A 17,475-nucleotide genomic window follows, 5' to 3' on the forward strand; every position below is an offset into this window, starting at 1 on the left:
GTGTGTGTGTGTGTGTGTGTGTGTGTGTGTGTGTGTGTGTGTGTGTGTGTGTGTGTGTGTGTGTGTGTATGTGTGTGTGTGTGTGTGTGTGTGTGTGTGTGTGTGTGTGTGTGTGTGTGTGTGTGTGTGTGTGTGTGGTCAGTGAACTCAGTTTAGCAGCTTGATGCTCATCTCATTTCTCAGTAGTAGCATTCCTTCTTACAACAGGCCTGTTACAGTGGATCCTGACACAGTTAAGTGGAGTCTAGATCTTTTAGCTTTCAGCCTTCTGTTACTTTCTCTTCCATTCAATCTCCACAGGCCATACAGGTCAATGGGAATAGCCATGCAGACAACAGTAGTTTCATTGTAGAACTAGACAGGCTGTGTGTGTGTGTGTGTGTGTGTGTGTGTGTGTGTGTGTGTGTGTGTGTGTGTGTGTGTGTGTGTGTGTGTGTGTGTGTGTGTGTGTGTGTGTGTGTGTGTGTGTGTGCATGCACCATGCTTGTGTGCGTACATTTGTCTGTCTGTGTGTCTCTGTGTGCTTCCATATATGTGTGTTACTGTGTCCCTAATCAGGCTGAGTCTCTTCATAGTACTGCAGCGCCTGAGACAATCAGACGTTTGGGCAAATCTGAGGTGGTACCCTATTCCCTAAAGAAGTAGTGGGCTAAAGGTGGTCATTTTGAATGTGAAAACACTAAAACAATAAAGGGGGGTGAGGCCCTCACTGGGGGCAGGGTTCCCTGGTTTACCTGAAATCACAGTTGGAAGAAACCCGGAATCTGGAGGAAATAAAGCAGGAAATCCAGAATCCTCCAACCAGGACTTCTGGAAAAATATTATTTAAAGTTCCTGGAATTATGCAACCTTACTTGGGGCCTCTTCCAGAGATTATTCATATTTTAGAAAGAGCTCTGGAAGGTTTTGTTGAACAACAAAAAATACAGAAAACCAACTCGCTGACATTTATTTCCAAAGAGAACCCAGTAATTCAATCATTTGTTCCCTTTGAATCCTAGTAAATAAGTGGGGTCACTTTCCCCTAGATCAGCACTCCTGCTCCAAGACACTGTCCTCACGGGCCACAGTATCTCATAGCTTGGTTGGTTTAATCATTTAGGTTCTAATATTCTTGGCTTTGCTACTGCTCGCTCAGTGCTGTGCAACATTATCTGCTGTGTTTGCTAAACAAAACAAAACGTGTAATAATAATAAAGAGAAGCAAGTGATGATGTCATCCAGCCTTGGATTTTCAGTGTTAAAATGTTACATTTTCTGTAGTCACTAAAAAGTAGAAAATAAACAGTTGGAATTCCAGCACCTGAATCCAGACTCGTGTCATTTCCTTCAATACTGATGTTAGACTCAAAAGTGTATTTCATATGTACAGTACCAGTCAAACGTTTGGACACACTTACTCATTCAAAGGTTTTTTATTTATTTTTTTATATTTTCTACATGGTAAAATAATAGGGAAGACATCAAAACTATGAAATAACACCAAGGGAATCACATAGTAACTAAAATTGTTTATATTTGAGATTCTTCAAAGTAGCCACACTTCTCCTTGATGACAGCTTTGCACACTCTTGGCATTCTCTCAACCAAATGCATGAGGTACTCACCTGGAATGCATTTAAATGAACAGGTATACCTTTTTAAAAGTTAATTTGTGGAATTTCTTTCCTTCTTAATGCGTTTAAGCCAATCCGTTGTGTTGTGACAAGGTAGGGTTGGTATACAGAAGATAGCCCTATTTGGTAAACGACCAAGTCCATATTAAGGCAAGAACAGCTCAAATAAGCAAAGAGAAACGACAGTCCATCATTACTTAAATTTTTTTTTATTTTTATTCAAGAACTTTTAAAGTTTCTTCAAGTGCAGTCGCAAACACCATCAAGCATTATGATGAAAGGACACCAATAATAAGAAGAGACTTGCTTGGGCCAAGAAACACAAGCAATGGACATTAGACCAGTGGAAATCTGTCCTTTGGTCTGATGAGTCCAAATTTTAGATTTTTGGTTCCAACCGCTGTGTCTTTGTGAGACGCAGAGTAGGTGAACAGATGATGCATGTGTGGTTCCCACCGTGAAACATGGACGAGGAGGTGTGATGTTGTGGGGTGCTTTGCTGGTGACACTGTCAGTGATTTATTTAGAATTCAAGGCACACTTAACCAGCATGGCTACCACAGCATTCTGCAGCGATATGCCATCCCGTCTGATTTGAGCTTAGTGGGACTATAATTTGTTTTTTAACAGGACAATGGCCCAAAACACACTTCCAGGATGTGTAAGGGCTATTTGACCAAGGAGAGTAATGGAGTGTTGCATCAGATGACCTGGCTTCCACAATCACCCAACCTCAAACCAATTGAAATGGTTTGGGATGAGTTGGACCTCAGAGTGAAGGAAAAGCAGCCAACAAGTGCTCAGCATATGTGGGAACTCCTTCAAGACTGTTGGAAAAGCATTCCACGTGACTACCTCATGAAGCTGGTTGAGAGAATGCCAAGAGTGTGCAAAGCTGTCATCAAGGCAAAGGGTGGTTACTTTGAAGAATCTGAAATATAAAATATATTTTGATTTGTTTAAAACTATTTTGGTTACTACATGATTCCATATGTGTTATTTCATAGTTTTGATGTCTTCACTATTATTCTACAATGTAGAAAATAGTACAAATAAAGGAAACCCATTGAATGAGTAGGTGTGTCCAAACTTTTGACTGGTTCTGCATGTAGTAGATCAAATGTGTTTTGAACTGCAACTGGCACCTACCCCCCTAGGCACTTCACCTCTGTAGATTGTTATTTTACTGCTGCTCTTGAATTATTTGTTACTTTTAGGTATTTTTTCTTAAAACTGCATTGTTGGTTAAGGGCTTGTAAGTAAGCATTTCACTGTAGATCTACTACACCTGTTGTATTTGGCACATTTGGCACATGTGACAAATAACATTTGATTTGATTGACTATTGATATGTCTCCACCTGTTCTTTTAAATGCCCACTGATACACTGCACTTCTATTCTTCCACCACTAGATTGCAACATAACACAGTGTAACCAAGTCACCTGCAGAGGGATTCCTCAATTTGACCATTTAAAACCTGTTTTCTGTTTATTTAATTGAATGTCCCACCCATCCAGACACTGTAGGACAGGTTAAATATAGAGAATCGATCAGGGACCAGAGTGGAGACAGACATGCCTTAGTTGCATAACAGGTTATCTGTCAGTAGCATTTTATCTGTCCCTTGTTTTGGAATCACACATGCATGCGCACAAACACATGCACAACCATGAACATTGTTTCAATTATGAACATCAAGAGCAAGCGGCTTATAGGTCAACAAGTTTGAGTGCAGTAATAAAATACATTACATGACCAAAAGTATGTGGACATCTCCTTCCAATATTATGGGTATTAATATGGAGTTGGTCCCCCCTTTTCTGCTATAACAGCCTCCACTCTTCTGGGAAGGCTTTCCATTAGCAGGTGGAACATTGCTGCAGGAACTTGCATTCCATTCAGCCTCAAGACCATTAGTGTGGTCGGGCACTGTTGTTGGGTGATTAGGCCTTGCTCGCAGTCGACATTCTAACTTATCCCAAAGGTGTTCGATGGGGTTGAGGTCAGTGCTCTGTGCAGGCCAGTCAAGTTGTTCCACATCGATCTTGACAAACCATTTCTGTATGGACCTCGCTTTGCGCACGGGGGCATTGTCATGCTGAAACCTGAAAGGGCCTTCCCCAAACTGTTGCCACAAAGTTGGAAACACAGAATCATCAAGAATGCCATTGTATGCTGTAGCGTCAAGATTTCCCTTCACTGGAACAAAGGGGCCTAGCCCAAACCATGAAAAACAGACCTAGACCATTATTCCTCCTCCACCAAACGTTACAGTTGGCACTATGCATTGGGGCAGGTAGCGTTCTCCTGGCATCCACCAAACCCAGATCAGTCCTTCGGACTGCCAGATGCTCCAGAGTCCAATGGTGGCGAGCATTACACCACTCCAGTCGACGCTTGGCATTGCACATGGTGACCTTAGACCTGTATGCGGCTGCTTGGCCATGCAAACCCATTTCGTGAAGGTCCCGACGAACAGTTATTGTGCTGACATTGCTTCCAGAGGCAGTTTGGAACTCGGTAGTGAGTGTTGCTTCAGCACTCGGCAGTCCTGTTCTGTGAGCTTGTGTGGCCTACCACTTCACGGCTGAGCCGTTGTTGCTCCTAGACGTTTCCATTTCACAATAACAGCACTTACAGTTGGCCGGGGCAGCTCTAGCAGGGAATACATTTGACGACCTGATTTGTTGGAAACGTGGCATCCTATGACGGTGCCACGTTGAAAGTCACCAAGCTCTTCAGTAAATCCTTGTTTGTCTATGGAGATTGCATAGCTGTGTACTTGATTGTATACATGTGGCTGAAATAGCCAAATCCACTTGAACGGGTGTCCACATACTTTTGTATATAAAGTGTAGCAAGGAAGCCACCCTTTGTAATTTTGCAGTGGTAGGATTTATTGTCATTCTGAATGTATTGTTGCTCTGAGTGGATCTATGACAATTTTTCCTCTGTGAGCAATACATGGTTAACAATATTACTTATAATTATCAATAGTGAGCACTGAGTGACGAATACAACATCCCTAATCTCATTATAGGCCTTGTGAGAGCTGGTGGCCTGGATTCGTGTTGTCGTTATTGACCGATTCACTGTATTCACTTTCAAAGACAATCAAAGCTCTGACTACTATGCACAGTTCAAACAAAATAAATCTCAAATTTGAATTGTCAAAGTGCTACGATATTATCACTCTTTTAATCTGCCTATTCTGCTTTATCGTGCTATTAGAGTTCCCAGGCGACCCTCCAAATCAGAGTATAAATGGGAAACTCAAAAATGTATCTCCTGAGTTTACGACGTTGTGACGTTTCACAACTGACCTTTTGCCTTGCCAACCAAAAGATGACAACTCCAACATTGGTACAAATGTAGCTACTTTGACCATATTGTCAATGTTCAACAATTTAAACAAGCCAACTAACTTTATTATAAACAACGTTAGGTAGTTTATCGGGCCAGCTAAAATGTGCTAATCATATTGGTTGAAGAACTGTTCAGACCAAAAAGCACATGAATAAAACGAAGTCGTATTTCACAACTACGAAATATAAAACCCAGAGGAGCACATCAACGCAGCACTAATCTGTATATGAACATGTCAGGCACCGAGAACAAAATGTTCACACACAAAATACACTTGCCACGTGCAGACGTGAACGCGCATCCAATCCACCAATCAAATCAGAGCAGTAGCCGTCCCGCTACAAAGTATCAATCCTGGCCTGGACTGAGGTACACTACACAGAGTTATAATGTTAATTTGAACCATGTTTAGTGCATGATATTTGTTGTCATCTTGACACATTGTCAAACTGTAACCAAAAAGTTTCTAGATCACGGTTGCTATCGCAGCAGGTTCACAGGAAAGACCGTACAGGAAAGAATGGTACAGGAAAGTGGTCTGGCTGTTGTTGGGACACGTGACTGAGAAAAGACTGCGCTGATCTGTTTTGACCCGGGGACATTGTTAGAGAGAGGGGTAGAGAGCACACCAACGAGTTTATGGATAAGAAAGAGCACACAATATAATTTTGTTGCGAACGGTATGCGCCCGAACGGTATGCGCTATGTTATTGAGTTGGACGAAGTTCGCTAGTCAGAGAACCGTTGTTTTGGAAGAAGGAAAAAAGCTCGCTAGCCACTGCGACAAGTTGGAAAATAAATGGTCAGCTTGTTTTCTGACAAACTTTTTATATGAGAGAAAGCTAGTCAACAATAACTAGGTAACTGACACGGGACGTGCCTACTTTACCTCACTATGTTTCAAGACGACAAGTGGAACCGATGCTTCTGGACAACACGGCGTTTAGCTAACGTTGGCTGTTTTTCAGAATGATCGGTTGAACGAGGTCTGTCCTTTCCCGGAGCCCATTGTTATCGGAGGTGATCACTCTACCTGCGTGTGGGGTGTTTTGTTTGAGAAGGTCGGCATCAGATCATATGCCTGTGTGTTGTTTGTTTGGTCAGCTAGCTAAAGCCACGGTAGCTAAGCCAAATAGGTGAGGTTACAGTAGCACAGCAAGTTGAAAGAGAGAGAGAGAGATGCTTCGTGACGGGACTTCTGTCGTGGTTTTGGTGGTGGAATTTGAGACGTTTATTTTTGGGTGGTGGACAGTCAGATTGTCAGCTCAATGCCTTGTTGGCTAGCTAGGTGGTTGATGAAGCAATAACTCGGAGCTAATCTAATGTTTGACGGTCAGATTTAGCTAGCTAGCTCAACTGTTCGTTGGCCAGTTAACAGTGGATCTGACTCGATGGACCTGTACAGTAGCAGTTTGGTAACAAAGCGTTGCTTTGTCGGGTAAATTAGGGGGCGATTGGCAGCATACAAGCTACCCAGCTGTTATTGTTGCTTAATGCAATAAGTCAGCAATCCTTTGGAAGATTTGGATCCACACAGTCAGACACACAGCAGTATATTGCTGTCAGGGCTGTGTGGACGGGAGTCTTCAGACCGAAGACAGACAGACAGAGGCTGCCAGATTCCCAGAGGGATCCAGATGACACTGGCTAACATGAAACCAGAGCGAGGTAAGCTGATCTACATGTATTTATTCCATGCCAACAGAGGCTATACTGTTCATGGTATTCGTCTGTGTGAGCCTTCACTACGGTGCCCATCATTGCAGTACTAAAAGGGTCATGAGGATCATATTGACATGATCCATCGTTGGCCTGTGAGTGATGTTGGATCAGCAGAATGTAGCCAGCCAGGCAGTCCCCCAGAAGAGGGAGAGGTATCGGGCAGAGAGGGAGAATGATGTAACAGCTGGTTAACTTGCTTGCCTGCCTGTGTTGATAACAAAGTAAACCTGACCCAGGCAGGCCAGTGAGGCCACGGGAATTAGGACATTCTGACTGCCAAATTACACAATGGATAGGTGAACAAGATGGCTACAGATATCTGAGCAATGGTTCAATTATAACAACACAATGTCATCTTGTAATTTCTGTCAAAAAGCTGTTTTTGGGGGACAAAACGCAGCAGGTCACACTGACAGGGTGGAACAACTCACTGCATGATAAAACAGCTCCTTCTTTTGTGTGCCTGAGAGCTCTGCGTTATTCTGTCAGTCTCTGGTATGGGTATGCTGCAATGCTCAAAGCCCTTTGTTCGAACTGAACATCTTCACTGTGACTCTGAATCATCACTATGAACAGAGACTTCGATCTGCTCTCTGCCTTCTGTACTGTTTGTGTGTTTACATGATGTATGATTAACATGAAGTCTGCAGGGCAGCCAGCTTTGTCTGTTTTCATATCAGGTTTATTCAACTGCAGCAGCAGTGGTCTGTAATGCCAGCTCTATTAGTAATACATGGACTGTATTGTATGCCCCCTGCCTGCCAGCCTAGTCTGCCTGCTTGGACATAGTCTAGTAATGTAGTGATTGCTTCAACATGCTTGTCATTAATCCAAGGTTGGTTATGATTCTTGTAGGGGCAACAACATAACAGCAGCTAGTTGGAGCTCAGAGCAGCTAGCTGATACTCTTTGGCCTTACACATTACCTTCAATCAGAAGACATTTAGCTTCTGTTTGTTTTAGTTACCACCAAACATGGAGTCAATCAATAGGCCTGTCTCTATCTACTGTTCTGAGGTCTGTATTAAGACAATATGGCTGTCTGTATCTACTGTTCTGAGTTCTGTAGTAAGAAAATAGGCCTGTTTCTTCTGTATTAGCTTGGTCTCTGTCTACTGTACTGGGTGGGACCTGTTGTCACTAGTCAGACAATATGCAGGACCTGCAACTACTGCACAGAGGTTTGATGTGGTCACACAGCAACCACTGTCAGACAAAGGAAGCCCAATCAGATATTGCTTTTCCTACTACACAACAAACCCCCACACCATCAGTGTCCTACACCCCCATCCTACTGACACTGTACTGTAACATGACTCTATACCCAATGTTAGGGTGTAAACATGTTGTCCAACACCAACAGGCTGAGATTTCACCCCTGCACACTGACTCTGGCTTTACCTTTAAAAACCACCCAGGGTTCATGGCTCTGACATATGGATGTGGTAAACACACACACTGTACATATAGTAATTAAATCACACACTTACTGTACTACGCACTGCAGTTTTTATTTTTTTGCTTGGTCAATTGTAAACAACAACACTTTTACTGAGCTAAAGAGACAGATCTGGCTTTTCCTGCTGGATCTCAAGTTACTGTAGTTGGACTACATTTACATTTGAGTCATTTAGCAGACACTCTTATCCAGAGCGACATACAGTAGTGAGCGCAGACATTTTCATATTTTTTTCTACTGGTCCCCCGTGGGAGTCGAACATACAACCCTGGCGTTGCAAGTGCCATGCTTTACCAACTGAGCCTTTCTTTCCCTTCCCCCTCATATAGATTATGTGTTCTGCTGTGCTGTTGGCTCCCTGTGGGTCTGTCACGGTGGTTCTATTAATAATGTCTAATTGCAATAGAAGCTGCTCTGGAGCAGTTCCCATATGACAGGCCAGCCGATGCTCCCACTGTTCTATTGTTATTATGGGACATACTGTTCCTCTGGTTGAAAATGCAGACAGACAGACGGCCCTCCATGTACTCCTCTGACACTATCTTTCTCCTCCGTTTGTCCTGATCCCATTCTTCTCTCCTTTCTTGTCTTATCCTCTCCTCCTCCCAGACCCCCTCTCTCCTCCTCATCTCCCTGGCGAGGAAGGTGTTTACGGAGCATTCTAGCCTCTACGCTGAACTAGTGACAGGAGTTCGTTTCTCTAGGCTTTACCTCTGCACCTGTACATAGCCCACCTATAATTTAGCCCTAACAACTACCTCTTTCCCAACTGTATTTAATTTATTCATTTATTTTGCTCCTTTGCACCCCATTATTTTTATTTCTACTTTGCACATTCTTCCATTGCAAAACTACCATTCCAGTGTTTTACTTGCTATATTGTATTTACCTTGCCACCATGGCCTTTTTTGCCTTTACCTCCCTTCTCACCTCATTTGCTCACATTGTATATAGACTTGTTTCTACTGTATTATTGACTGTATGTTTGTTTTACTCCATGTGTAACTCTGTGTCGTTGTATCTGTCGAACTGCTTTGCTTTATCTTGGCCAGGTCGCAATTGTAAATGAGAACTTGTTCTCAACTTGCCTACCTGGTTAAATAAAGGTAAAATAAAAAAACCCCAGTGGGCTTACTCTGTCTTGGTTCACACACCCACAACGTAACAGAAAAAATGTTTAGAGAACGCATTCTTGTTTTTTAAAATGCTTTTACTTGTTATACAAATTCTGATTCACAAGTGCTTTTTCTTCAACTTTATATTGCAACCATGTGTGTGAGAAAGGGAAAGGGAGCCATCACAGTGTAGTGTTTAGCTCAGTGCTAAGTGAAGTCATCTGACTGACTTGTTGTTCAACATGTAGGCTAGTGCTGTGGCTGTGGCGCCTGTGCTGGCTGAGAGAGACAAACACAATCGGATGATTATTTGAATCAGCTGTGTCGTGCTAGGGCAAAAACCAAAACGTGCACCCCTTGGGGTCCCGAGGACCGAGTTTGGGAAACCCTGGCCTAATTCTAATCCTAATCCTAATTGTAACCCTAAACCTAACCTTAAAATAGCCTTTGTCCTCCCACGAGGGAGAGTTCCCCCCCCCCCCTTGTTTTACTATCCTTGTGGGGACAACGATAGGAGAACCAACACACATATTGCACACAGACACAGCTTTAACAGATCTCATAAAGAGCCATGGCAGAACAGTCACAGAAGAGCAAGGAAATGGTCGGCTACATAGGCTACAACACACACATGATCTCACAATGAGTCATGGTTCTGGAGAGGAACGAATAAGGGAGGAAAGACAAGGTGGGGACAAGAAGAATAGATGGGAAGGGGAAGAGAAGAACAAACAGAAACTTCCTGGTCACTGAAGGCATATTGAAGCTTTCTTTACATAAATGTCTACTGGAACGTGCCTTTGAATCAGTGTGTTTTTTGTTTGTTTATTTGGAGGTGTTCCCTGTTGGAGGTCTAACAAGGCGTCTCGGGGTACGTCCACACCCCTCAGACAGATTAGGACAGGTGTAATGTTACTTCACTCACCAGACAGAATGACAGGCAGGTACAAAAGGACAGGCGTAATGTTACTTCACTCACCAGACAGAATGACAGGCAGGTACAAAAGGACAGGCGTAATGTTACTTCACTCACCAGACAGAATGACAGGCAGGTACAAAAGGACAGGCATAATGTTACTTCACTAACCAGACAGAATGACAGGCAGGTACAAAAGGACAGGCGTAATGTTACTTCACTCACCAGCCAGAATGACAGGCAGGTACAAAAGGACAGGCGTAATGTTACTTCACTCACCAGACAGAATGACAGGCAGGTACAAAAGGACAGGCGTAATGTTACTTCACTCACCAGACAGAATGACAGGCAGGTACAGCAACAGGTGTTTTTGTTCTCACAGAAAGGGTCAGTCATGTCCGTTCACTGGGATGTAGGACTCTGTTGTGTTTTTACGTGCTGGATGTGTCACGCTGACTGTCTTTGTAGACCTCTGGGCTCCAAAACATGCCTGTTGTTATTATTTTGTCAACAATAATAAACCTGTTATTATTAAAGGTGCGGTATGTAACCAACATAGAAGTGCTCTGACAGGTTCCTATGTTGGCCGATACTGTAGTTCAGTTCCAGTTCAGCGTGTGATTCGGCTCCAACCAGTCCTCCCAGTAATGCTCTTATGTAACTGTGGTGGTCTTATCTGGCTCACGCTGGCCTGACACACACACACACACACACACGCTTAGTGGTCGCTCGGGCTCATGCCTGACACACACACTCAGGCTCAGTGGTTGCTCTTTCTCAGAACCAGCACGGGACGTAAGTGTGTTGACCCGACCGGTTCTGTGTTAGTGACATCATCAGCTCCTGTGTGCCGGTCACCTCCTGTGCACCTGTGCCTCCTCCCCCATGGTTGCGCTCAGCCAACCGGCAGCCAGCTCAGCAGGAACAGTAGGAACCATCTGGCCCGCTCAGTTTCCTCCTGGCAGGGGGAAGGATTAGCAGAGCGCACCACTCTCTATGCTTTCCCTGGCCCATATATGATGCTCTGTGATATTGGCTGCATGTCAAAATTCTATATTTGCTTCCTCTCCTCTCTCCTGTGATATGGGCTGCATGTCAATAGTTTACATTGGCTTCCTCTCATCTTCTCTCTCCTGTGATATGGGCTGCATGTCAATAGTTTACATTGGCTTCCTCTCCTCTCTCCTGTGATATGGGCTGCATGTTCAGAATCAGATCAGTGCAGATCAAGAAGAGGGGACAAGATGAGGAAACCACTTTAGAGGAGACGACTAGAGGAAAGTAACAGTAGCAGACTATTGACAATTTCACACACATCCCATAGTTGGAGCTGAGTTGTCCCCTTGCTGGGTCAGATTCCTCTTGGCCAACAACAACACACCTCCTTCCAAAAGTCAGCCAACAGCTTTACTGTTCTAAACATGGCCGCCCACCACCACGCATGGTTGCCTTCTCTCACTCACATGCTGTTGCTATATCTGAGATGAACTCCCACATGGTTAGTCAGCTTGCTGCTTGTTCTGTTGCTTCATTTTAGTAACAAGGTCAACTCCTAATCAGATGATTGGTCTGCCTGTGCTGTGCCCCTGTTTAAAGGCATCTGGAAAGAGAGCTGTCTATTGACACAATATGTAGGTTTGAATACATTGTGGAGCATAGACGACTATCAGTAGCCTCTGGTCTGTATCTAACGCTGGCCTCTACACGATAACCAGCAACAGAGGAATTGGTTAAAGCACAACTAGTTTGGCAAGTGGCCGCCAGTCTAGATAGATATCAATCAAAGGTTTTTATAGAGCCCTTTTTACAACAGCAGTTGTCACAAAGTGCTTATACAGAAACCGAGCCGAATGCCCCAGAGAGAAAGCAATGCGGATGTAGAGGCACGGTGGCTAGGAAAAACTATCTAGAAAGGCAGAAACCAGGCTCTGACGGGTGTCCAGTCCTCTTCTGGCTGTGCCGGGTGGAGATTCTAGGAGTGCATGGCCATTAAGGCGAGATCGTTCTTCAAGATGTTTCCAACGTTCATAGAAGACCAGCAGGGTCAAATAATAATCACAATGGTTATAGAGGGTGCAAGAGGTCAACACCTCAGGAGTTAATGTCAGTTGGCTTTTCATAGCCAGATAGATAGATCGACATGTCAGAGTCGTCAGTCGTCTGACCTCTATCTATTGCAGAGAAGAACCACCCATGACCTGGCTAGGTCAGTCAGTCCTACAGAGATATATTAGGCCATGGCTGGCCAGCTCCAGTTCAATTCAGCACTTTAAAAAGTCTGACTGCCACACTTCCCATGGCCTTTGGAGCATTGTTGACGTTGCTCAATTTGTCCTCTGTGTCAGAAATGTAATCTCCTGAGCGCTGTAGGTCAGAGGGGTGTGTTTGTGGGTTCGCATATGCATGCGCACGTTCAACCAAGGCCAGATAGAGAGACCAGCTGAGTGTGCAAAACACCACACACACAATCTGAATTCTCTAACATGTGGCTGATTGGGGAAGGCTGTAAACTCCTCAAAACCTAGGTTAAAGGGCAGAGCACAGACTATCAGTCTACAGAGTAAAGTGTAGTTGTGCTCAGAGTCCGCTGTTGAGGCCGTAGTGGGTACACAGCGGCGAGTACTACCCTGCTGTCCTACCCTGTGCTGTGCCGGGCACTCTGCCAGTTACATAATCACTATTAGTGGGACAAAGAGTGGGCTTCTGCAGAGAGAGAGCACTGGCTCTGGAGGCCTTTACACCCAGGCTAGTGAGGGCATGATCAGGACTAGTCTGGTCAGGGTCATCTGTAATGGTAAACATCTAGGCCTTCAGAGCTGACCCCAGTCCACACAGGACCATGATTAAAAGCTTTAGCTAGGCTGAATGCTCTCGTTAGACTCGTCACTAGTGGTAGTGTTTTAAATCAGCAGTTGGGCTCAAGTAAAAGCTTAATCTGGTGTGTGTGTGAAAGCCCTTCTGTTGCAGCAGCTAGTAATGAGGGTTTGAGATGTGTGTGTCCGTTGGGCCTGGTGTGTTTGAGAGTTTCAGACAATAGCAGTCGGAGCAGCTGAGTTCACAGTAGCAGAAAGAGAAAACGGTACCCAACCCTCTAAGCCAATCAGAAGGCATCTGTGTGTCGCTATGTGTGCTGTGAATCTGCCCCTTTGTGTAAAGAGAGGGTGGGGGTAGATAAAGGGAACAAAGAGAGAGCTCTCGGGAAACTGTAAATTGAACATGGCTAAACTTCAAACTCTATTCTCTTTATTGTTCCTACATGTGATTTCAGGGCAGGCCAACTTCACATGGAACAGGAAACTGCATCTTTGTATTGACAACACTTTTCTGTTTGCTTGCCTACAGTGTAGGCTACTTAGTGTTTTTGTAACTTAAATCAGAGCTCCTGTAGAGTGGGCTGGACTGCTGTCTGTTTCAATCACTGAGGCACAGATTAGGCCTCATGGAGAACAAATAGTCTGTAAGAACACACACACACACACACACACACACACACACACACACACACACAGTGACAGACAGTCGTGTCATAGATGAGTCACACACACGTGCCACTGGAAACACACACACAGATGGAAACTCACACACAGACCCAACTCATTCCAGCACACACAGAATCCCCGTGACAGGACATTAACATGATCTGTGTGTTGCCAGGGCAACCCTTTGTCCCCATGCAAAATAGATGTGCACTATGACCAGAGTAGGAGAGGAACCTCAGGGCTGTATGTGTGTTTTCATTGCGTGCCGCCGCTGCTAATCGTTGCCGACCACTCCCAAAAAATATGATGACTTATTATTTTATGCATTTTTTATGCTAAACTGTTTTCAGTGAACTTAAAAGACTAAAGATATAAAGTTTGTAGAAAATATGAAGTTATATATTTTTAAACGAGATCATCTTTGAGAACTATCACCAAAATAAAAATGATTTATGTCATGGCATGGGGCTCCCAATTTTTGAGTCACTCAGATGGCATAAGCCATGACACAATTTGTAGAATTGCAGGAAATGACATTTAAACAGGAATTTGGTCTCTTCTTCCAAGAGGAGGACCTTTAAAGATGTTGGTAGGAGGCTGCACAATTGGCAACGCCCACTACGACGCCCCCATCCCCGCTAACTTGAAAACAATCCTAGGGGAAACCTGTAGGTAGTGGTAATTGTGTTACGGTGTTCGCATGCCTCCCAGACGAACAGTTCAGAAAAGTTTGTGCATATAATATGACAACATTTTGTGATGTTTTTGTTAGTTTTGGAATTTTTTTCGGTTGTTCGGGCACACATTGTTTTCTAGAGGCAAGCTGATGTTCGGCGCCGAAGTCTACTCCCCTTCGTCAGGGATTGGTCAACAGTAGGGATTCTTCAATAAATCTTTGTTGATTTTTCAATGAGACTCGTTTTCATTGAGAATACTGCACCAAATATTTTAGTTGTGATGTAAAATCATCACAATGAATGACACATTTCTAGAGTTATTTTAGATTCATTCTAACTATTTTGAGGATTTGGGGGTATGGTTAATGCTGGTTGGTGTTAGTGGGAGGTATGGTTAATGCTGGTTGGTGTTAATGGGAGGTATGGTTAATGCTGGTTGGTGTTAATGCTGGTTGGTGTTAGGGGGGGTATGGTTAATGCTGGTTGGTGTTAGTGGGGGGGGTATGGTTAATGCTGGTTGGTGTTAGTGGGGGGTATGGTTAATGATGGTTGGTGTTAGTGGGGGGTATGGTTAATGATGGTTGGTGTTAGTGGGGGGTATGGTTAATGCTGGTTGGTGTTAGTGGGGGGTATGGTTAATGCTAGTTGGTGTTAGTGGGGGGTATGGTTAATGCTGGTTGGTGTTAGTGGGGGGGTATGGTTAATGCTGGTTGGTGTTAGTGGGAGGTATGGTTAATGCTGGTTGGTGTTAGTGGGGGGTATGGTTAATGCTGGTTGGTGTTAGTGGGGGGGTATGGTTAATGCTGGATGGTGTTAGTGGGGGGGTATGGTTAATGCTGGTTGGTGTTAGTGGGGGTATGGTTAATGCTGGTTTGTGTTAGTGGGGGTATGGTTAATGCTGGTTGGTGTTAGTGGGGGGTATGGTTAATGCTGGTTGGTGTTAGTGTGGGGTATGGTTAATGCTAGTTGGTGTTAGTGGGGGGTATGGTTAATGCTAGTTGGTGTTAGTGGGGGGTATGGTTAATGCTGGTTGGTGTTAGTGGGGGGGTATGGTTAATGCTAGTTGGTGTTAGTGGGGGTATGGTTAATGCTGGTTGGTGTTAGTGGGGGTATGGTTAATGCTGGTTGGTGTTAGTGGGGGGGTATGGTTAATGCTGGTTGGTGTTAGGGGGGGTATGGTTAATGCTGGTTGGTGTTAGTGGGGGGGTATGGTTAATGCTGGTTGGTGTTAGTGGGGGGCATGGTTAATGATGGTTGGTGTTAGTGGGGGGTATGGTTAATGCTGGTTGGTGTTAGTGGGGGGGTATGGTTAATGCTGGTTGGTGTTAGTGGGAGGTATGGTTAATGCTGGTTGGTGTTAGTGGGGGGTATGGTTAATGCTGGTTGGTGTTAGTGGGGGGGTATGGTTAATGCTGGATGGTGTTAGTGGGGGGGTATGGTTAATGCTGGTTGGTGTTAGTGGGGGGGTATGGTTAATGCTGGTTGGTGTTAGTGGGGGGGTATGGTTAATGCTGGTTGGTGTTAGTGGGGGGTATGGTTAATGCTGGTTGGTGTTAGTGGGGGGTATGGTTAATGCTGGTTGGTGTTAGTGTGGGGTATGGTTAATGCTAGTTGGTGTTAGTGGGGGGTATGGTTAATGCTAGTTGGTGTTAGTGGGGGGTATGGTTAATGCTGGTTGGTGTTAGTGGGGGGGTATGGTTAATGCTGGTTGGTGTTAGTGGGGGTATGGTTAATGCTGGTTGGTGTTAGTGGGGGGGTATGGTTAATGCTGGTTGGTGTTAGTGGGGGGGTATGGTTAATGCTGGTTGGTGTTAGGGGGGGTATGGTTAATGCTGGTTGGTGTTAATGGGGGGGTATTGTTAATGCTGGTTGGTGTTAGTGGGGGTATGGTTAATGCTGGTTGGTGTTAGTGGGGGGTATGGTTAATGCTGGTTGGTGTTAGTGGGGGGTATGGTTAATGCTGGTTGGTGTTAGTGGGGGGTATGGTTAGGGTTGGTTGGTGTTAGTGGGGGGTATGGTTAATGCTGGTTGGTGTTAGTGGGGGTATGGTTAATGCTAGTTGGTGTTAGTGGGGAGTATGATTAATGCTGGTTGGTGTTAGTGGGGGGTATGGTTAATGCTGGTTGGTGTTAGTGGGGGGTATGGTTAATGCTGGTTGGTGTTAGTGGGGGGTATGGTTAGGGTTGGTTGGTGTTAGTGGGGGGTATGGTTAATGCTGCTTGGTGTTAGTGGGGGGTATGGTTAATGCTGGTTTGTGTTAGTGGGGGGTATGGTTAATGCTGGTTGGTGTTAGTGGGGGGGTATGGTTAGGGTTGGTTGGTGTTAGTGGGGGGTATGGTTAATGCTGGTTGGTGTTAGTGGGGGGTATGGTTAATGCTAGTTGGTGTTAGTGGGGGGTATGGTTAATGCTGGTTGGTGTTAGTCGGGGGTATGGTTAATGCTGGTTGGTGTTAGTGGGGGGTATGGTTAGGGTTGGTTGGTGTTAGTGGGGGGTATGGTTAATGCTGGTTGGTGTTAGTGGGGGGTATGGTTAATGCTGGTTGGTGTTAGTCGGGGGTATGGTTAATGCTGGTTGGTGTTAGTGGGGGGTATGGTTAGGGTTGGTTGGTGTTAGTGGGGGGTATGGCTAATGCTGGTTGGTGTTAGTGGGGGGTATGGTTAATGCTGGTTGGTGTTAGTGGGGGGTATGGTTAGTGTTGAGTAGTTGTAGTGTAGTTATATTTATCCCAGAGGGGCCTGCCCTGCTGTAACGGTAATCAGATTTACCATGGAGAAGCTGTCTAATCTCATACTACTGCCTATCACAACTAATATATCCACTCACTGTGTGTGTTTAATACAGACTCTGTGTTTCATGAATTGATTCTGAAAATGTGTGTGTGGAGAGACGCAGAGAGAAAGAGGCAGGGGCTTGAGAAAGAGGCAGGGCCCCCCCCCCCCCCATCAGACAACAGATGGCACATTACTAGATAGTAGCCACACACCACCTCTCCTCCAGGTTAGATACTGTCCCTACTAGACTAACCAGGGATCAACAATGTCAACTAGGTATTGATGACCAGGAGAGGGTTCATAATGATCTGGCCTTTGTTTGGAACAGAGGGAAATTGTATTACAACTGAA

The 17,475-nt window shown here is 44.7% G+C and overlaps 1 protein-coding gene across 1 annotated transcript in view; it reads left to right on the top strand.

Moving 5' to 3' along the window:
• The first annotated feature begins 5,243 nt into the window (after nt 1-5,243).
• The window catches only part of LOC139384489 (atos homolog protein A-like), a 30,470-nt gene continuing 18,238 nt past the window's right edge, over nt 5,244-17,475 (top strand). Inside the window, exon 1 of the mRNA XM_071129282.1 lies at nt 5,244-6,652. Coding sequence (XP_070985383.1) covers nt 6,622-6,652 — 31 coding nt within the window. The 5' untranslated portion in view covers nt 5,244-6,621. The remainder of the gene's footprint in view (nt 6,653-17,475) is intronic.

This window comes from Oncorhynchus clarkii, chromosome 26, assembly GCF_045791955.1.
Source record: "Oncorhynchus clarkii lewisi isolate Uvic-CL-2024 chromosome 26, UVic_Ocla_1.0, whole genome shotgun sequence".
Lineage (NCBI taxonomy): Eukaryota > Metazoa > Chordata > Actinopteri > Salmoniformes > Salmonidae > Oncorhynchus > Oncorhynchus clarkii.